At 38.4% G+C, this 20,015-nt stretch overlaps 4 protein-coding genes and 1 long non-coding RNA gene across 9 annotated transcripts; 3 read left to right on the top strand and 2 right to left on the bottom strand.

Moving 5' to 3' along the window:
- The first annotated feature begins 4,098 nt into the window (after window positions 1-4,098).
- On the top strand, window positions 4,099-6,457 carry LOC112194975 (S-adenosylmethionine synthase 5). The gene is made up of 2 exons (XM_024335247.2): window positions 4,099-4,248; window positions 4,962-6,457. The coding sequence occupies exon 2, from the start codon at window positions 4,965-4,967 to the stop codon at window positions 6,144-6,146; it is 1,182 nt and encodes a 393-aa protein (XP_024191015.1). The 5' UTR covers window positions 4,099-4,248; window positions 4,962-4,964; the 3' UTR covers window positions 6,147-6,457.
- A 337-nt stretch (window positions 6,458-6,794) lies between these two features.
- On the bottom strand, window positions 6,795-7,479 carry LOC121052015. The gene is made up of 3 exons (XR_005807773.1): window positions 7,375-7,479; window positions 7,204-7,255; window positions 6,795-7,094 (listed from the first exon to the last, which is right to left on the bottom strand). It is a non-coding gene; the product is annotated as an uncharacterized LOC121052015 (long non-coding RNA).
- A 1,637-nt stretch (window positions 7,480-9,116) lies between these two features.
- Window positions 9,117-13,752, top strand: LOC112194976 (protein PATRONUS 2). Of its 4 annotated transcripts, none has more exons than XM_024335251.2 (4): window positions 9,117-9,335; window positions 12,545-12,643; window positions 12,748-13,193; window positions 13,306-13,752. In XM_024335251.2, the coding sequence occupies exons 2-4, from the start codon at window positions 12,586-12,588 to the stop codon at window positions 13,462-13,464; spliced, it is 663 nt and encodes a 220-aa protein (XP_024191019.1). In that variant the 5' UTR covers window positions 9,117-9,335; window positions 12,545-12,585; the 3' UTR covers window positions 13,465-13,752. The 4 variants fall into 4 exon arrangements, with proteins under 4 accessions (XP_024191019.1, XP_024191017.1, XP_024191018.1 ...); XM_024335249.2 differs by having other exon boundaries at window positions 9,122-9,335; window positions 12,733-13,193; XM_024335250.2 differs by lacking the exon at window positions 9,117-9,335 and adding an exon at window positions 11,359-11,733.
- Window positions 10,113-11,336, bottom strand: LOC112194461 (flowering time control protein FY). Its single transcript, XM_024334699.1, has one exon. The coding sequence runs from the start codon at window positions 11,334-11,336 to the stop codon at window positions 10,113-10,115; it is 1,224 nt and encodes a 407-aa protein (XP_024190467.1).
- Window positions 13,753-16,667: 2,915 nt separating the features above from the next.
- Window positions 16,668-19,650, top strand: LOC112193059 (pto-interacting protein 1). 2 transcript variants are annotated; one of them, XM_024333081.2, is made up of 8 exons: window positions 16,668-16,841; window positions 17,178-17,266; window positions 17,464-17,714; window positions 17,802-17,928; window positions 18,108-18,381; window positions 18,678-18,810; window positions 18,932-19,018; window positions 19,233-19,650. In XM_024333081.2, exons 2-8 carry the CDS (start codon window positions 17,182-17,184, stop codon window positions 19,362-19,364), a joined length of 1,089 nt encoding a protein of 362 aa, XP_024188849.1. In that variant the 5' UTR covers window positions 16,668-16,841; window positions 17,178-17,181; the 3' UTR covers window positions 19,365-19,650. The 2 variants fall into 2 exon arrangements, with proteins under 2 accessions (XP_024188849.1, XP_024188848.1); XM_024333080.2 differs by having other exon boundaries at window positions 17,173-17,266.
- Window positions 19,651-20,015: the final 365 nt, after the last annotated feature.

The following is a 20,015-nucleotide window of genomic DNA, read 5'->3' as shown; positions in this document are numbered from 1 at the left end:
TTTATTGTATATTGATGGTTGATTCATGATTGACTTGACAAATAGAAAAAAAAAAACATAATTACAAGCGAGGGTAGTTAGAGTAATTTGTAAAAGAAAATTAAATTAAAGTAATAGAAAAATAATGAGGGTGTGTGAATGAGAAAATATGTGCGTGAATAGCACCCTATCATCATTCACTAATTTTGCATTCAATTAACTTGTACTCGGGATATAATTTGAAGATAAGGATGAGAGTATTTGAATCTCTCAATATCTCGTTGTCTTGTTAACAATGTTATCAATCAAATCACTCATCTCAAGCAATTTAAGAGAGAACAGGGATTATTAAAAAAACAGAAGAGAGAACAGGGAAAATCACATTGAAAATATGCATAAAAGTCTGTTTAAAAATGACTTTCATTACGTATCATGACGGATGCATAATTCACATCAGTTTTTTTTTTTTTCGACAAAGATAATTCACATCAGTTATGAGTTATGACTAAATAGCATTTTAGTCTTTTGCTCCTACCTCATGACATAAATAATAATAAAAAAGATAAAAGATAAAAAGATGACTTCCATTCCCTACGCACGTTTCTTTTATAGTTGAAGAATTGAAGGACCAAGGTCACCATTATGTCATTGTCTGTGTTGAATCCTCAAACATTTTGGTAGTTCAATGTCAATGCCAACCTTATCAAAACATCAAAATTCATATGGGTTACTGATTAAATGCTCCGCTACGTTTCCCTTAAAAAAAAAAATATATAAAGCAAAAGTTACAAAATAAAAAAACTGAAGAATAATATCTATCAATTTACAAGCTCGGATTGGAAAAATTGATTATTATTATTTTATATTTATTTTATCATAAGGGAAAAGAATTCGAATTTAAATCGGGCCAACAATTTTTTTTTTTTTTTTAATCAAACCCACAAGGGCAGCAATATCATTCAATTCAAGGCAAAATGATCATTACATATTTTTCTGCTGCAATCTATAGACAGACAAAAATAAGTGTTAGTATCCACAGTGGTGCGTAAAACTAGGTATACTCATTAAACATCAAATACATTGAAATAGCGGATCTTCTCCTTCAATACTACTTCAGAATATTCGCTAAAAGCACATAAAAAGGTATAACTCCCTAAAAATTAGAGAATTATTGAAAATAGACTAAGCTACTAACATAGAGTTCCCTAAACAAAGTGAAACAAAAGAAAGGAAAATCTAACTATTTAGAAACCCATATGGCCCAAAGAAAAAGTCAGAACCCAAGGCCCAACAGCTGGCCTAGCCCAGTTCTCCCTTCACCTCCCTTGAGCAGACCACCACCACACCTCGATCCGACCCGCCGCCACGACTAAACCTTTGCCTCAACACTCCACATGCGCACCTGCTGCCTCAACTCAAGGAAAAGTTGTCACCGTAAAGCCCACTCCTAGAAGACGCTATCGGAAAAAGTGCCAACTAGACTCGACATCAAAACAAGTTCAGATCCCTTTGTGCCAAGCCGCCAGCAAAATTCGATGTCACCGTCGCCTGGAGAAGATGTGGATAAGATCCAATCTCACCTTGTGCCGCCACCTCGTTCATTGAAATCGGTATCAATGGACATCCTACCACAAAGTTTGATTAGGAAAAAAGACGCTGACCAAATCATCAACACCTCAGGCCAAACAATTCGACAGGACAAAAGGCAATAGCTAATCACCCGCCCGGTAGCAGCCCATCATTTGCGAGGCGAACCCAAAGATGGACCCGAGTGTCGTCGGAAGAGAAGAATTTTCCAACCCTAGACCCAAACAGTCCTAGTTTTTTGGAGCAATCCGGGTGGTTGTTTCGATAAGTTGTATCAATAATGGTAATTGGGCTACCATATAAGATCACTTTTAGTAACTTTATTATTTTCTAGGCCACTTAAATATTTTTTACTTTGTATTATTTACGAACATGTCATTGCATCCAAATAATTATTGTCATGAATTAAAACGCTATTGTCAACAAACCAAAAAACTATGGTCATTCTTTAGAAAAGTTATTGTCATTCTGTAGAAAAACTTTTACCTTCTTTCAAAAATGACGATTACTTTTATTGTATTCCAACTGATAAAAGTAATTTTTGTTTTCACAAATTAGAGAGAAAAAATAATTTTGAGCGTTAAAATAAATCTTTATAATCAACATTAAGAAAAATACTCTATTTTCTACACCATGTCTTAAAAGTACCAAACTACATGTAACTTATGTAAGGGCGGCTCACAAGCACATTAACAACAAAATCACATATATGATAAAATAGTTAGTCTGCAAGAACAATGTCATGACGAGTACGACAATAAGACAACAACTAGGAGTCCAGGATTCACAATTAAATACCAATTCCCACTTGAAAATTATTTTTCACTCTGAAACTGAAACTGTAGCTCTATTGAGTAATGAATTATTTCAACCGACTAATGACCAAAATAGAAATCCTAATAAGACTAGAAACAATATATGCTGCATGACCCGCATCCTACCTCTAATTCTCTAAGAATCCAACATTAGGTTCCTTACAAATTCGTTAAAGACAATCAACAATGTTATAGGAGGATCAAGAGCATCAGCCTCTATGAACCCAAAACACTTAAAAAAAAAAAATCTAATATACAAAAAAGATGAGAAACTAAGAATGGTTGATTTAGCCCAGTACCATTTGATTTAGTGGCATAGTCTCTCATTTGTAAGTGGAAGGTTGTAAGTTCAACTCACAAAAAATTAGTTGTAGTATATGAGTTGTTTATCTAATTAAAATAAAAAAAGTTGATTTGAAGATGCAAAGACGTACCAAATTCTCGATACACACTGAAGAAAATAAGGTAAGATTTTTTTTTCCGTTTGGCCAGCTGTGTTTCCAAGACTAGAAATACGATCCCATTTTAAGAGAAATGTCTTTATTTACCTGGATTTTCTGTTATAGAGGAAGGTGACACTAAAAAAAATCATTCTCATGTACCCAAAAAAAAAAAAAATCATTCTCATAATTAATGTCCTGCCGCATTTCCTTTCAAGAAATGACGTAAATTAGGGCACCGCTTTCATTTCCAGGATGTCAGCTCATTTTTGCCCCCTGTGCATGTAAAGACCAAAATACCCTTCATACTCCATTGATCCCACAGGGGTAGCTTAGTACTTCCACAGCCAAATGCCTCGTGCATTCATGCTTCATTCTTGTTCCACTTCCCATTTAGATATTCCCCCTTCTTTATTTGGTTCTGAGTCAAATGGAAATTAATCTAACCGAAGCGGTTTGTCGTTTCCAACCAAAGAGTCAAAAAAGCGGTTTGTCGTTTCTCTAGCCTGACTCTAACTTGAAGCAAAATGGTTGCAATCCACTCCCTTACAATAAATAACCGACGGTAATTAGTTAATCAGAGTAAGATTTTCTATTTCAATTAATGAGGATCTTCAATTAATTATTATCTGATTTGATACTTAATTTTTATTTTCTGTTACCGCTATGACCATTTAGGGTTTTCTAGTCCAAAATGTATAATGCACAAGTTCATGTCTTCATTCAACACGCCTATAAGTTTTCAACACCGAGAACAATTGACCCAAAGGGCCAATACCAACACCTAGGGTATGTCAATGTCAACCTAGTTTTTTTTTTCCTTCTTTTTTTCAATCTCTACCTCTAACTAGCCCATCAGATAATATCAGTGCGATTAATTTGAACTCGTAAGCTTCACGTACAAAATAGATCAAAATTCAGCTGTTAATGTCCGCGTAAATTGTATGTCTTTTGAATAAATTCACAAAATTAGAGATTTTCGAATCTAAAAATTACAAGAAAAAGGTGCAAGGTTCTACTAGCCGAGTGAAGTTGAGCCAAGCCATTTGAGCTAAGTGAGCCGAGTACCGGTTAGGGTTGGTGAAAGACCGGCACTAGCCAGTAATACCTAAAGCCCCAGGTACAAGATATTCTCACCAAACCCCAGACTAATACCATCCATTGATTATCTCATCCAACGGCCACGACCCTACTTGATTCGGATTATATTAATGAAGGGGTAAATAAAAAAAAGCCCAAAACCGGAGGGCCCGGTAAACCGGTGAGCACAGCTGATCTATAAATACCAAGGCGCAGGGATTTGAGGCTGCATAGACTTTTGAGTCCCACAATTTCAATTTCACCTTCCTTCCTGTTCGTTAGGGGTCTGGTTCGAAAACCACAGCCTCCGTCTTCTTCCCTCCAAGTGTCAGATCTACGCTTTACAGGTGCCATTTTCGTCCTTCTCTCTAATTCGTTTTTGTTATTGCTGTGGTTAATTAGCTGAAATGCTTGCAGATCTGGATGTTTATGGGGGGTTTTTGGTTGGGGTTTATGAGTTTGTTTTCGAAATATTTAAGATCTGATAGATTTGAGCCTGGTTTAGTTGACATTCACGCTTTGTTGCTCGGTGGTGTTTCATTTTCATATAGTGAATTTGCAGATCTGAGTCCATATATAGTTCATGGCCTATTGGCTTGGTTGGTTTCTACTGCTTGTAGCTATGAAATTTATTATTTCCGAAGATTGTGGTGTAGATCGAGTGTATTTGATATGTGTTGCGTGTTCTGTTTGGTGTCATTGTAGTAGATGATGTATGTATATGTATATATTCTCGATCTCTCCTTTATTCTTGAAATGTCGTTTTCAGTCATGGACATGTTGCGGTAGTTCCCTTCTCAAGCATTGTGTTCTGATTCTGTGTTTTGAAAGTAGATTCTGTTCTGTTCGGCTTTATATTTGATACGATGTGATGCTTTGGAATATGACTCTTTTTTGTAGTTGCTTTTGTAAAAGTAGATGTTCTAATTCGGATTTAATCCGGTTGCCAATTCCTCCATACTTTTGAATTTAGTATTACAATTTTGTTGTTGCATGAATCATGGCGTGACTGCTTACCTTGATATTGATTGTATCTCAGGTTTATTATTTTGTTGTGTAGAAAATGGAGACTTTCCTATTCACATCTGAATCTGTGAACGAGGGACACCCCGACAAGCTGTGCGACCAGATCTCTGACGCAGTGCTTGATGCTTGCCTTGAGCAGGATCCTGACAGCAAGGTTGCCTGTGAGACATGTACCAAAACAAACATGGTAATGGTGTTCGGAGAGATCACCACCAAGGCCACTGTTGACTACGAGAAGATTGTCCGTGACACATGCCGCAGCATTGGGTTTGTTTCTGATGATGTCGGTCTTGATGCTGATAACTGCAAGGTCCTAGTCAACATTGAGCAGCAGAGCCCAGATATTGCCCAGGGTGTCCATGGTCACTTTACCAAGCGCCCAGAGGAGATTGGTGCTGGTGACCAGGGTCACATGTTTGGCTATGCCACTGATGAAACCCCTGAGTTGATGCCCCTTAGCCATGTCCTTGCAACCAAGCTTGGTGCTCGCCTCACTGAAGTTAGAAAGAATGGTACTTGCGCATGGCTGAGACCTGATGGCAAGACCCAGGTGACAGTTGAATACCAGAATGAAGCCGGTGCTATGGTTCCACTACGTGTCCACACTGTTCTTATCTCCACCCAGCATGACGAGACTGTCACAAATGATGAGATTGCTGCTGACCTCAAGGAGCATGTTATTAAGCCTGTCATCCCCGAGAAGTACCTGGATGAGAAGACAATCTTCCATCTTAACCCCTCTGGTCGCTTTGTGATTGGTGGTCCTCATGGTGATGCAGGTCTCACCGGACGCAAGATCATTATTGATACCTATGGTGGTTGGGGAGCCCATGGTGGTGGTGCTTTCTCTGGAAAGGACCCTACCAAGGTGGACAGGAGTGGTGCTTACATTGTCAGGCAGGCTGCCAAGAGCATTGTAGCAAATGGTCTTGCTCGCAGGGCCATCGTGCAGGTCTCCTATGCCATTGGTGTCCCTGAGCCCTTGTCGGTCTTCGTCGACACATACGGAACTGGAAAGATCCCTGACAAGGAGATCCTTAAAATTGTGAAGGAGAACTTTGACTTCAGGCCGGGTATGATGACCATCAACCTGGACCTCAAGAGGGGTGGCAATGGAAGATTCTTGAAGACAGCCGCCTATGGGCACTTCGGAAGGGATGACCCTGACTTCACCTGGGAGGTTGTGAAGCCCCTCAAGTGGGAGAAGCCTCAGTCTTGAGATTGTTCGATTGTGCCGTGCCGGTCATTCAGTGCTTGCATCAAGTGGGATGAATAATATGCGTGTTCTCAGAGTCTAATTTCTAATTTTCATACGTTATCGCTGGTCTTTTCTATTATTTGTTTTTCTTATTTTATTTAATGGATTACTGTATTTTCATCCACCAGTGTCTCTGTAATGAACAGAATTTTGTCCAAATTGATGGCACTGAAGCTATCTATGTTATTAGTTATTAGCTTTCAAACATGAACCTGTGATTCCTTTCATTTTTGTTATGTCAATGAAACAAATTATCTGGTTTAAGCTGGTTCAGACTTCAAACCTGTGTTCATCTGTTTCTCTTTCACTCTCTTACATATGTAGATTTTGCTAGTGCAAAGTTGTGAGCAAGTTTTAAAAACTTGGCGTATGTATTGGCAGTTCGGCACGCAAAAATTAGGACAAGATTTGTAATGCAGTGCATTTGGTGGGAAAATATATCAGTAAATCGGCAGATATTTAGAAAAGATTGTGAGACCAACATATACTGGTACAATTTTGAAAGTCGGATAACAATAACAAGTACGAGCAACTGACTTGTTAAACTTTGACATGGAAAAAAGGCTGTCCATATTGCAGTCCTATCACTCCTATGAACTTAGCATGATTCCTTAAGCTTGATAGTGGCAAATGCCGACAGATGGGTTCTGATAAATGATTAAGCCAGTGCCATTGAAATGGCAGTCCCAAGGGTTCTTTCTGGTGGCCTTGTAGAACAGATTCATTGCAACTGAAGCATGTGAAACAGCATTGTCCGGATCAAAGCAATTAAATTACCACCGGGCAGAATAGGTCTGCAGTCTATTCCAGTTGGCCGCGGCTGAAGTCAATGTTGTGGTGAAGCTTTTCGGCATCTGCAGAAGGCTTGGCAATACACCATGTAGGTGCAGCTTCCTCCTTCTCTAATACCTATTGAGAAGTTGCGACAAAAAAAAGAAATGAATCATGTGACACAACAGGGGTCAAATTCTCTTTCTTCATTCCATTCATGAGAAAAAGATAAAAATAAATGACACACCTTTACTCGATCACTTTGAGGGACAGAATTCCTCGACTCTGCAATGTTAGAGCTACACGAATTGAGAAATTTTGAAAATTAAATAGAAACATAGGCTTTGACATTTATAAACATGCTAAAACTTGGAACATTTGACTTCAAATTAATGGACAATGGCTAAGTAGCACACACCTGTGCGAGTAGCAAAACAATTCATAATTTCATAGTGAGCAATGCCAAAGGCCGCCGTGTCACCTCCATTGTCATCTCTTACTCTGAATTAGTCGGAGTATCGGAGAGAAATTTCGAGAGAGAGGGAGAGGGAGCTTAGCCAATACGTTGAAAAGGTAAATTCATTAAAGGTGTTAATATTTGAAATTATAAAAGTTATAAGAAACTTCTTAATCATCTTAATCATATTAATAGACAATTAATAATCCATCCTACTAAATACAAAAGTTGGTGATCCATCCAAATCCTACTCAATAATCATACATTAATCATTCTAATCCATGAAATCCTACATTCATCAATAATTCCCTCTTCTTCCAATGTCAATCATAAAGAGTGACGTTATCCTTCATGAACTCGGCTAAGTCAAAATCATCATCAAATGTGCAATCGCCATTTGAAGTAATTCCTGCAGCTGATAAAAGAATAAAATAGTTTGTGTAAAAATGATTATTATGTAAAAAGAGTATGAGTATGCATATACAATAAAATGAAGAGAAAAAATTTATTATTATTGTATACCTTTCATTTCACTCCGCATCTAGTCTCGGGCGCACATAAGAGCCTCCAAGGTGTCTACATGTAGACGGCTCCGATGGGAGCTCACAACTCTCCCACTGGTGCTGAATGCCTCGTCTGGGTAATGGGAAACCCCGCCCCCGCCCCCACACCCCCACCCCCACCCCCATAGGGGAAATATGTCACCCCGCCCCCGCATCTGCATCCGCACCCGTGATGGGGGAACCCCGTCCCCACCCCAGCTTGAAAAATGAGGGGAAAACCCGCGGGTACCCCGCCCCCATTTGCCCATTCCTAGTACTAAGGCGTTTATATACTGAGATTGAGAGTACACCTTCACAGGGGGTATAGATTGAGATACCCAACATACCCTTTGGTAAAGAGTACTATAGTATTGGTTTAAGGGGGCAAAAATTCCAATGAGTGAATGACCCATTGGAGGGTATTGTTTTTTTTTTTTGGAAATGAGAATAGTGTTTGGACGAATTTAGTGTGAGTGAACCAGAGATTCAATTTGTGCCTGAGGTCATTTAGGGAATGATTTAACCTTCTGGTGTTTGGATGAATTTGACTGCTGGGGTCAGGTATTCGGATTTGATGAATTTGATTGATGGAGTCAGTGATTCGGTTCGGATGAAGTTGACTGGTGGAGTCAAGGATTCTGCTTGGACTTGTGGTTGCAACTAGTGGGTCGCTAGATTGCCTACATATCCTTGAAAATAGATCAAACCATTGTAGTTCACAAGAATTGGTATTTCTGGTGTTGGAAGAATTTGACTGGAGTCAGTGATCCAATTTAGGACTGGTTGAATTTGACTGGTGGAGTCAGGGATTCTGTTTGAATTTGTGGTTGTATCTAGTGGGTCGCTAGATTGCCTACGTACCCATTGTGAGATCAAACCGACCGTAGTTCATATGAATTTGTATTTCTTGTTTTGTACCAACATTGGTGTTTGATAGATGAATATATATTATTTTGAATATGTTAAATGTATTTCTTTTAGACAACCAATTTAATAGAGTGTCCGCTGATTTGAGCAGTTGTCGTGGTGAGCTTTGCGGTTGGGCCCTGTGACTTGAGATGGGCTTCACATTGCGAGGAAGTTCAAATGGGCCCAAATTTCTGTAGTGAAAGGGCTCAAGTAAACAAAAGGTGACCTGGAGAGCCAGGCTTTTTCCTTCGTGCTTAAATCAAGCCCAGTTGTATTTCTTGCCTCTAGCTCATCAGAAACAGGTTCTTGATCTCCAGCGCAGAGTCAGGAAACTCTTCATTTCTTCTTTTATCAATCGCGACCAAATCAGAAACTGACAGAGGCTTCTCAATTTCTTTGCTGCTGCAGATTGAGCATCCAGTACGACGAGCGACTGGTGTGCAAAGTTGGCGTGATCCATTTTGATCTCGAGTACGGTTCGAGTCCCTTTGTGTATCGGCTAATTCAATTAATCTCTATCTTGTATGTAGCTTAATTGTTGTCCTGTTTGCTATCACACCACTGCTTCAATTAAAAGTAATTGCCACCATTCTTTGTCTTCTTCTTTCTTTTGATTCAATATTGGTACTTTGTATGGTTTGCTTTGGAAGAATAGGAAGAAATTGCTTCTTGTAATGGTAACAGGAATAGCACCTCCTAGTCATATGTAGAAACCCAATCCTTTATAGAAATTACTGGTATGCTTGAAGTGTGCCTCTTATTGAACAAGTAGCTGATCCAATCCCCTATAATTTCCTGGACGTAGCATTGCTTGGTTGCTCCATGCTTGGAGGGGAAACCACTAATTAGAACATATGGGGGGCCTTGGAAAATTTGATATTTGAGACGGTTGATTCAACAGTGATTCACAGCCAGTTTTTGTGGGGTGGGAAAATTGAACTTGGTCTCTTCTGGCTGGAAACTGTTCTTTTGTATTGAATATTTGGTCTCTTTTGTTTGTTCAACTAATTATTCCAGATTAAAAGGCTCAACTTGTTCTTAGTTTCTCTCTCTCTCTCTCTCTCTCTTTCTCGATCAGACACTGTTGGTCTGTTTTTTGGTTTTGTTTTGTCTTTGTTTCTTTTTCTTTTTCTTGTTTGTTTTTTGGTTTTGTTTTGTCTGTCATTCTTTTTCTTTTTCTTGTATGCAGTAGCCGATGTTGATTAATTTGGGTTTTTTTTGTTTTTGGCCAAGATTAATTTGGTTTGTTTAAACCGCAATTCCAACACCTGGTATAATGGTTCCAACACCTCCTGAACCAATGGTTCCTTGGTCTCGAGTAGCAATAGTTGGTGGTCCATCATATGGAAAAGGAAAATTACTGTTCATGTGACAAGCAAAAGCAGAATTACTTTGATTCTGACTGATTTTAGATTTATCTCCTGTTCTGCACCAAAACTTGGTGGTGCGATCATTGCTACCACTACAAATCATATGACCAATAGGATGCCACTGGAGATCCCACACACTATTATTGTAACTGTTACTGTGTGCACTAGGAATTTCAACCTGGGGAGTTACATGCCCAACAAGCCAATGGAAAATGGATCCATCACTACTCCCACTGACAAAATAGTCTTCAGTAAGAGGATGCCAAGCTAGAGCAGTCACTTGGTTCTGATGGCCGCGGAAAGATTTGAGTTCCTTCATAGCCCTCAAGTCGTAAAGCTTAATGACATGATCCTTGGAAGCAGTGAGCAGCCAGTTACCATTTCGGTTCCACTTGACAGAATGCACCCAATTTTTGTGATCATAAAACGAACAAAGTTCTCTGCGCGACCTAGCATCCCACAGTTTGACAACACTGTCTTTCCCACCCGAAGCTATTAGAGAGTTTGTGGGGTGCCAGTCAACGCTCTTGACATTCCAACCATGGCCGGTCAATGTCTGCTCTTGTTGGCACCGTTCAAAATCCCAGATTTTAACAGTAGTATCATCGGAACATGAACAGAACTTCAAATTACTCCGACAGAAGCTCAAGTCCCGAACCGATTCATGGTGAGCAGATTCATTGACTAGCACATTACTCATGTTACTCTTCCAATACCTGATTGTGCCTCCATCATCACCAGAGATCCAATCTTCATCACCAAAACTCCACGCCATGGACCTGATTGCGTGATCATGAGCCTGAATCCTCAATTCATGGTTGAATGAGTGACCATTCCAAAGAGTGAACTCCCCGTTTTGAGAGCCTGTAATAAGACGCCTCCCAGAAGCTGTCCATAAAACTCGATTGATCGAAGAAGCACGGGCTCTGTAATTTGTACAAGAGTGCACAAACTGGGCAGCAAATGGGTTGTTGTTGATCGAAGAACAGGCAGCCGCCGGCAACGGATCTGAGGAGGACCACTTTCGATTCTGTGTGTGTCGGACGACAGAGCCGGTGTAATCAACTGTGGTCTGGGCGTAGGGGCGGTGGTGATGGGCCATCGGAGATCGGAAATCAAGAAAAAATTCAGAGTACAAAAACAAAGGGGAATTAGAAATTGGGAAGAATGAGGAGAGAAATGCTATTTTATAGTCGGTCGGTGCGTGTGGGCTACGCGTGGGAGTAATACACATATATCGAGCAGACCAATCAACCCCCAGAAGGGGTATTTTGGGTATTTCATTTTTAAAAAGCAGGGACAGTTTCGGAACAAGAAAAAAAATTCTACACCTTATTAGAGATATGCCATTTTCGTAATTAATTGCTGAGACGAGGAGCAGTAACGTAATTAACCATAAAGTTACCGTTGGAACCCGTTTCAGTTTGTACATGAAAACTGAGAAAATTCAAGAGCGTCCAGAAGCCAACATTCATCGCCAACTTCGATCCTAATTTGGTGTAAGTTTTCCCAATTTCTTCATAATTTTTTCTCATGATTCTCTTTTAGGGTTTTGTCTTGAATTTGTGATCGTTCTTTTTACTCCACGGAACTATGTGATGGGCTTGAATTTTTTGAGAAAATTTGAGGAATTGGAAGATGAATTTGGTTTGCGTTAGGGTTTAATGACATGGGAAATTGGAATCTTAGTCCAGTAAGTGGGTCTAATAGAAATGGGTTTTCTTAAACGAACATCAAGACTTGGATGGTTTCCATTTGTGGTTCTGAAATTATGATTCTGATCATGAACTGTGATCGAACAGGGATGAAGAATGATGGGTATAATTACATATTGGTGATACAGAATGTTGTTATGTAGAAATTTTATGGCTTTAGGCTTGTTGGCCTTAAAATAATGAAGAATTTGGTCTATGCATGTTATATTCTGAAATGTTGTAATTTATGTTCAGCTTTACGGAATCAAACCGATAACTATGAACTTATAGGAAAGGTTAGAATTTTGGCCTCTAAAATAATTTCAATATTGGACCTTGGATTTTCCCTTCTTCAACATTTTTGGCTTGAGTTTTCAGGTTTGAAAATAATCAAGAATTTGTTGTATGATCCTTTTGACATTTAAACTGGTTACTATGTTTTTACTGGAAATGTGTTGCATATAAGGGGTTCAGTTAGTTTTAGAGTAGTGAATGTCTATTATCTTACTGTATTCAAACAAAATGGGCGAGAAATAGGTTAAGAAGGGATGTGCTAGACAAGAGTTTGTGCATTATATTGCATGGTTTAATGTTGTTCTTTCAATTGTTTATACAGATAACTGAAAGAACAGATTGAATTGGCTAAACAAAGCACAAATGGCATCAACAATTGGTCGTTTGTTTCAAGATCAGAATCTCAGTGTTCACTCTAATGGTACTTATCAATTTATGGCTATGTCTTTCCTTAAAATATAAACTTCTTGTCTGGATATTTTGGTCTAACTTATATAATATCTACAATAGGAAATTCTGCTGTAGGAAAGGGTGGTGCAAAAACACAGAAGAAAGCTGGGTTTGGTGGAAGGAAACCTCTAGTAGATGTATCGAACATTGGGAAGCCTGATTTTTCCAAGGTGTCGAAAAAGCCTGCTCTTACCAATGTTTCTGAAATCATTGCTGATGCAAGCAACAAGAAAGGCCTTTCTAAAGCCTCGGATAAAGTGCAGACTCGTGGCAATCGGAAGGCACTATCTGATGTGTCTAACACAGTCAAGCCACCTGTGCATAAGAAGTCAAGGGTTGCGGCACAACCACCTTGTGGTTTTGAGGAGGAAGGTTTCCTGCATGACCATCAACAGTGCATCAAATCTATGAGAAAGGCTAATCACATGGATCAAATGGATTTTTTTATGATGATACAAGGATCAGATTCATCCAAGAAGCTTCTGTCTCCATGTGCAGCTTCTCAGTTTCTTAAAGTTGAGGTAAGTTTGCAATTCCTTTTTTTTTACATTTCCAGCACTTGCTTTGTCAGTATGGATCTTTCTAAACAATGCTGATTTTGTCATCATTTTTTTATTTTATTTTTTGTTTCAGTTGGATAGTCCCATGAAGTACTTGGATTTGAAAGAGATGCCTGAGCTGTCTATCAAGCTTGACTCTTCACCTCATTGCAAGTCTCCACTATCACCAAATCATACCAAGTCCAGTTGGGTTTGGGATGATTGTGATTTTCAGGTGATGGAAACACCTTAGTTTCCAAGGCACTGATTCCCCCGTAACAGTGTAACTTTCAAACTGTGTACTATGTGATGCACCATTAATCCACTTGAAATTGATGTAGCCAGAGTCATTCCAGAGGATTTGGTTTTTGTTAGTCTGTTTCTAGTTTTTCTTTGTCCTCTGTAAATATCATGTCTTATGTTTTCGCCACATTAATGACACCCTCATTGTGGATTGATATATGGATGATCTGACTTTTGGGAATGAGTATAAGAGTGAATGTGATGTGAATTACCTGTCACACTTTACCTGTTTTTATCATGCCTTGAGTGGTTTTTAACTCCTTGCATAATATATGAAAAGAGCAAGATTACAACTTGCAGAAACAGTCAACTCCTTTTCTTTCATCAGACGGACTCTCACACAACAAAAATGGCACACTTGAGTGGTTTCCCTGTTCATTTAGGAGTTCATGCATGTATCATTATGGGCATAACAGATTGCTATTATATCATTCTGGAATTTCTGGGCATAACAGATTGCTATTATATCATTATGGGCTCTGGTCCGTTATGCCATCAATAAATTGGGATTTTGGGAGTTGTTTTTATTTCTATTTTTAAAATTTTTTTATGGGAGAAATAAACTTTCATATCAACTACAAAAAAATAAAAGAAATTTGACCAGAAATCTACATACTAAATATCATGATCAAGAGTTATAATAGCATTAGCTATAAAATTAACCTCTCGAAAAATATTTTTAAACTGAAGAAACTTCAACCCAACAACAATTGATTTGATATCTTTCATCAACGACTTCATCCTCCAGCTCCAAGAACTCCATTAAAATTGTCAATTAGAAGCTTGGAAACACCCTCGATAATAACCCTTGGATAATGGTAGTGCGTGACTACTAATAACCCCCCTCTCAAAGCAATGGCTTCAGCTTGACCAATGTTCTTAGTTGAGACAAAGAGAGAATTACCACAAAAGTCTCTAATTACAAAGCCAGAAGCTGCTAAATTATTGTCTCTAACCGAACGATCTTTCAGTTTAATCGTGTCTTCATCAAGTGATTACCACTTAATATATGTACATATTTTGAATTCTTAAGTTCCAAATCAGGGAGATTAGCTCTTCCATAGTTTTGCACCTAGCAGCTACATAGATGATTTGATGATTTGGAGAGGGTACAAGCGGATGAAAGACTAACCTATTCTAAAAAATTGGGAATGCTTCGAACACTCGTCTGTGGTATTGATAATTGGCATTTCTTTGGTCCCCTCATTTTAAATTGGAATCTTAATATCATTGGCAAAGATGGTTGTCTGCTAGTTTTGTGGCATTTTGAACAGTTGTTAGTTGGTGTTGCCGTGTTGGCCTATATTTTCTTCTTTCGAGTCGCTTGAAATTTGGATTACCATGTCTATTATTGTACTTGACCCTGATTTAGCAAAAGATATTAAATGATTACCTTCAAGTTCATGCACTCATTTGGCTCCTTCGGCTTGGGATAATCTGCGGAAATACAAGCACAAGTCCAGTGTCTCTTGCTTTAAACTCGTTTAATTTGGTAATAATTAAAGGATTTTCACTACACAAGAGTAAGTTGTTGATTACAAATCTTAGGAGTCTGTCTACCCATTGTTGATTACAAATCTTAATTTGGCTATCTTTACAGCATGGTTTACTTCACTGGTAATCCACTTCAAAAAAGTACTGCGAAAGAGGCTTTTTTGAAGATGTGAAAATCTAATAGAAGATCGAGGAGAGCAAATAAGAGAGATCAGGAGTCTGTTGGACTTATTGTTGATTACAAGTCTTAATTTGGCTACCTTTGCAGCATAGTTTGCTTCACTAGTGATCCCCAAACAAATGGAAATGATAGAAGTTTTTCTATTTAGAATCCTCTCGATCAACTTGCTATCCTGCACGTCCTTAGCTACAGGTGAAGTCGACTGGGAGAGGGTTCCAAGAAGCACCATGGAATAGGCTTTTCAAGCTGTGGAATTCTAATAGAAGAGAGGAAGAGTCCTCCGATTACCTTTTCCACTGCGATTGTTGACACCATTGATTAACTCCAAATTATTTGACTCACGAATGACGTACATCTTGAAAATTCTGCTCTTTTGCTTCTCTACAATTGTTGAACTACAATGGTAAGCATTTACTCCCATCAACCATTAGGCAAAGATGTTCGTGGCTACATCAGTATAGGCATTGAAGTATATATGACCAAGTTTTTTTGGAAGGCGACAATATATTAAGATTAAATATATTAAGTATTACATTTTTTTTAAAGATAATGAAAAAAAATATTATCCGAGTAAATTTAGTTATTCTCTATCACAATTAGTAATGTAAAGTACGCATTCTAGAACCGACAAATTAGAAAAGAGATAGGGATAATTTTCATTGGTTTTCAACTTTCCATCATCTCCTTCATTGCCTTCCGCATCAAGTGTAGCCAAATTTTTTTTTTTTTTTGATCTGTTTATTTTTGGGTTATGTTTTCACCCACTATGAGGAATTTGTTCTTAACTACTTCACTTATTGAGCAGTTGAATCTTTAACCATGTGCCTGCTTATCTGGAATGGTGATCATTAATATTCCAGTCGATGAATCACTATGACACAACTTGAAGCTCAAACAAATACTTTGTAACCCCCCACAATATCCTGCAGCTCACAAGTTATAATCACTTTGCACCTTAAAGCTACAGAGAAATATTTACATTTAATCCCGGAAAAACTTATCTCACATGAGTAGATTTACTCTTCAACATTAAACATGTCTAAAGATTGCAAATTTAAGTACAGATAATCAATTGTAATTTATTACCGTATCAATCTTTCAATTAGTTGAGGTGTGACCCGAACCGACATTAATCAACTTAATTCCTAAAGACACAGACAGATTAGCGGTAAAATACAGAGACAGATTAGCCGTTAAATACCCATCTTATTTTTTTTTTTCGATTAAACTTTTGAGAAGTTACTACTAGCAGGAGAGACAATTCCACGAGATGAGCCTTTCTTCCAGACCCTAGTCCGGACGAACCAGTTTTGACCACGTGTCAGGCTGCAGTTGAACCCTTCCCTGGGGAATAAAAGTCAACCGGTCAGAGTCAAGATTGAAGCAGGGAAGAGTCAAATCTGGCCAACACCAAAACAGAGAAAGGAAATAAATTTTTGTAGAAAATTTATATTTATAAAATCAAAATCAAAAATTAAAATCAGTAGAATTATAATCTCGATTGATTGATTATCCTACGCACCCTTTTCCCTCCTATCCTGCGCTGCGCTTCCTTCGCCGGCTTTGGAGCTCATCAGATCTCCCAAGACTCACACCAACTCAGTCCTTCACTGTCTTTCTCTCACTCCCAAATCAACCCACCTCAGATTCAGGTAATCTCTCCCGATCTGTTCCTCAAATCTTCTTCCTTTCTTTATTTTCTTGCTCTGATCTCTACGTCTTTCTTGTTTGTTCTTAAAGTTTCAATCTTTTTTTTTTTTTTTGTGGGCGGTGATGGGTTTGATCTGCATGTTCATGCCATAGCTGAGCTGAAATTGTATTTGCCTATAAGGGTATTGCATTAAAGAAACCAAATTTGCTGTTTCTGATGGGATTAGATTTAAAGGGGATCACTTTTTATTTATTTTTTCGTGCTGATTTTTGTGTGTTCATGACTTGGGTGTTGTTGATTTCCTCATTTTGATTGTGGGTTTTTGTGTGTAGAAAAGAATCATGAGCTGCTTCGGCTGTTGTGATGAAGATGAAATGCATAAAGCTACTGACAATGGAGGTCCTTACATGATGAAAAATCCTGCAGGTAATGCGCACCGTCCCTGTAGTCTAGGTCTTGTTTTGAATCCAGCCTGTATGTTCAAGCTGACTATTATTTGATGCTTTTTCTTTTTGTTTGTTTTGGGTATTTGACTTGCATTTGTTTTTTTGTTTTGTATATCTGTCACTGGTTTTATCAATTCAAGTTTTGGAATTCAAACCGAGTTGGGTTTCGTGACGCAGGAAATGAGGGGATTCATCATGATTCCGGTAGTGCGCCCAAAGGTGGTCAAGCCGTAAAGGCCCAGCCTATTGAAGTTCCGCTTATACCAGTAGAGGAGCTGAAGGAAATTACAGATAACTTTGGGACAAGTGCCTTGATTGGGGAAGGTTCTTATGGAAGAGTATATTTTGGAGTACTTAAAAGCGGGGAGCAGGCAGCAATCAAGAAGCTCGATGCCAGCAAACAACCTGATGAGGAATATCTTGCGCAGGTTTGTAAAAGAACTTGTTGATTATTATTATTGTTGCTATGTGAGTTAATTATAATTCAATTGTCAATTGATAAATTGCTGCTGCAGGTTTCTATGGTATCACGGCTGAAAAATGATAATTTTGTTCAACTTCTTGGGTACTGCGTTGATGGGAGTTCTCGTGTTCTTGCCTATGAGTTTGCATCTAATGGATCTCTTCATGATATTCTACACGGTATGTAAGAGTACTATATGATTGCTGTTTTTAGTTTCACAACCTTGGTTAATGTGTTGCATAGGCAATGAAACTACCCATGTTGTTTTTATACTTAGACTTCGTTCTTGTAAGTACTTGACTGCTGTCATATTTTCAATAACTATAGTGATTCAACTGATATCTTCTTGTTAATGCAGGAAGGAAAGGTGTCAAAGGAGCTCAACCTGGTCCTGTTCTAACTTGGGCACAGCGTGTTAAAATTGCAGTGGGTGCTGCAAGAGGACTCGAGTATCTACATGAAAAAGCGGTCCCCCATATCATTCATCGCGACATCAAGTCCAGCAATGTACTAATATTTGATGATGATGTTGCTAAGATTGCAGACTTTGATTTATCCAACCAAGCTCCTGATATGGCAGCACGTCTTCACTCCACTCGTGTTCTCGGAACCTTTGGTTATCATGCCCCAGAGTAAGCTCTTATTGGGTTCTCTAAAGATTATGTTCTGCAACTATGTAATTCATTTGGTCCTTCTCGACTTGAAACGAAAAGATGCTGTTTTGATGGCTTAGAGTCCTTCAAACTTGTAATTTCACAATAAAAAAACCCCAAAATCTTTCAGAGGATTTACGATTTACTTATTTTCCTCATTGCATATTAATCAGTCCGAGAATCAGCTTAGCCATTAAGTACTTACTACCTACAGTTTTGTATCTAGCAGGCCCTGAGTACTAGCATACTCACTAATTGTGTTCTATGTGTGACAGATATGCGATGACTGGACAGTTGAATGCCAAAAGTGATGTTTACAGTTTTGGTGTTGTCCTGCTAGAGCTTTTGACCGGAAGAAAACCTGTTGATCATACATTACCACGGGGACAGCAGAGCCTAGTGACATGGGTACTATATGTGTTGCTAATTATTTCTCATGCACCTGTTATCGGTCTCTTAGTTGTTAACATAGGAATATGCTCTTGTTCATATGAACCAAGCTGATTTTGGAATTTTTGGGATGTGTTAGGCTACACCAAAACTTAGTGAAGACAAAGTTAGGCAGTGTGTTGATGCAAGACTAGGAGGAGAATTCCCCCCCAAGGCTGTTGCGAAGGTATTCATCATCTCTCACACTCACATGCATATATATACTCAGATATGTAATCTTGACGGATTCGATTTTGTTATTGGAACGAGTGTGCAGTTGCCAAACTAGCAGATTCATTGTTATTTTCCCCTTGAATTTGTATTTAGAAGGCATAAGACATCGTAGCCAAGTCTGCTTTTGCAAACATCTAGTACTAAATGCTACTATTTCTTGATTATAGATGGCTGCAGTTGCTGCCTTGTGTGTGCAATATGAGGCTGATTTCCGCCCAAACATGAGCATTGTGGTCAAAGCCCTACAACCACTGCTAAATGCTCGGACTGGACCTACTGGTGAATCACCAAGCTTGTAGATTTCAATCTCAATCCTTCTCTCCTCTCTAGCTCTGCCTGTGAAGATGTGTCAAATGTGCATGCATGAGTGACTCTGCATGCATAATATAACAAAAAGATTGTATCAGAGGGTGGTGGTAAATTGTTTGCACAATGCGGTATATGCTTCATTATTTACTGTGTATTTAGTTTGTTCATAATGCAAGGGGGTATGTTCTTATTGGACTCGGTTTTCATTTTTCAAAATTTTGTTTTTATATATAATGCTCAACATTTATTCATTGATGAATGAGTTTGGCCGTGAAATTTTACTATTAAGTTTTTATGGCACTAAATTAAAATGCAAGTCATGGGTGAGGATCTTTACAATTTCACAAATGGTTTCTGAGACCATTGTATTTAGAAATTTATTTGAATATTCGTTTATAAATGAGCTTGGCAATGAAATTATATGTCACAGTGATGATGTTAATGATTTTATAGATGGTTCCTTTCTTAAGATCATTTTAATTGGAAATTTGCCTGAATATTAGAGTACCCGTTCGTTATTTTATTTTATGTTTTTTTCCCATCCCACTCCGTATGTAAAGATTTCTCCCAAAAATAAAATAAATGGCGGAGAACCCGTATCATGGTCCACACTCCACCCACTTTAATGTTTTTAATTTGGG

This window comes from Rosa chinensis, chromosome 3 (genome assembly GCF_002994745.2).
Source record: "Rosa chinensis cultivar Old Blush chromosome 3, RchiOBHm-V2, whole genome shotgun sequence".
Classification (NCBI taxonomy): domain Eukaryota; kingdom Viridiplantae; phylum Streptophyta; class Magnoliopsida; order Rosales; family Rosaceae; genus Rosa; species Rosa chinensis.
Note: the sequence above shows the minus strand (reverse complement) of the source record. Positions and strands in the feature narration are given on the sequence as shown.

Coding starts and splice junctions, on each gene's coding strand:
- LOC112194975 (XM_024335247.2), top strand. CDS start 4,965: ATGGAGACTTTCCTATTCACATCTGAATCTGTGAACGAGGGACACCCC.
- LOC112194461 (XM_024334699.1), bottom strand. CDS start 11,336: ATGGCCCATCACCACCGCCCCTACGCCCAGACCACAGTTGATTACACC.
- LOC112194976 (XM_024335249.2), top strand. CDS start 12,586: ATGGCATCAACAATTGGTCGTTTGTTTCAAGATCAGAATCTCAGTGTT. Junction 12,644..12,732: donor TCTCAGTGTTCACTCTAATG/GTACTTATCAAT, acceptor TATCTACAATAG/GAAATTCTGCTGTAGGAAAG. Junction 13,194..13,305: donor CTCAGTTTCTTAAAGTTGAG/GTAAGTTTGCAA, acceptor TTTTTGTTTCAG/TTGGATAGTCCCATGAAGTA.
- LOC112193059 (XM_024333081.2), top strand. CDS start 17,182: ATGAGCTGCTTCGGCTGTTGTGATGAAGATGAAATGCATAAAGCTACT. Junction 17,715..17,801: donor ATGAGGAATATCTTGCGCAG/GTTTGTAAAAGA, acceptor TTGCTGCTGCAG/GTTTCTATGGTATCACGGCT. Junction 17,929..18,107: donor TCTTCATGATATTCTACACG/GTATGTAAGAGT, acceptor TTGTTAATGCAG/GAAGGAAAGGTGTCAAAGGA.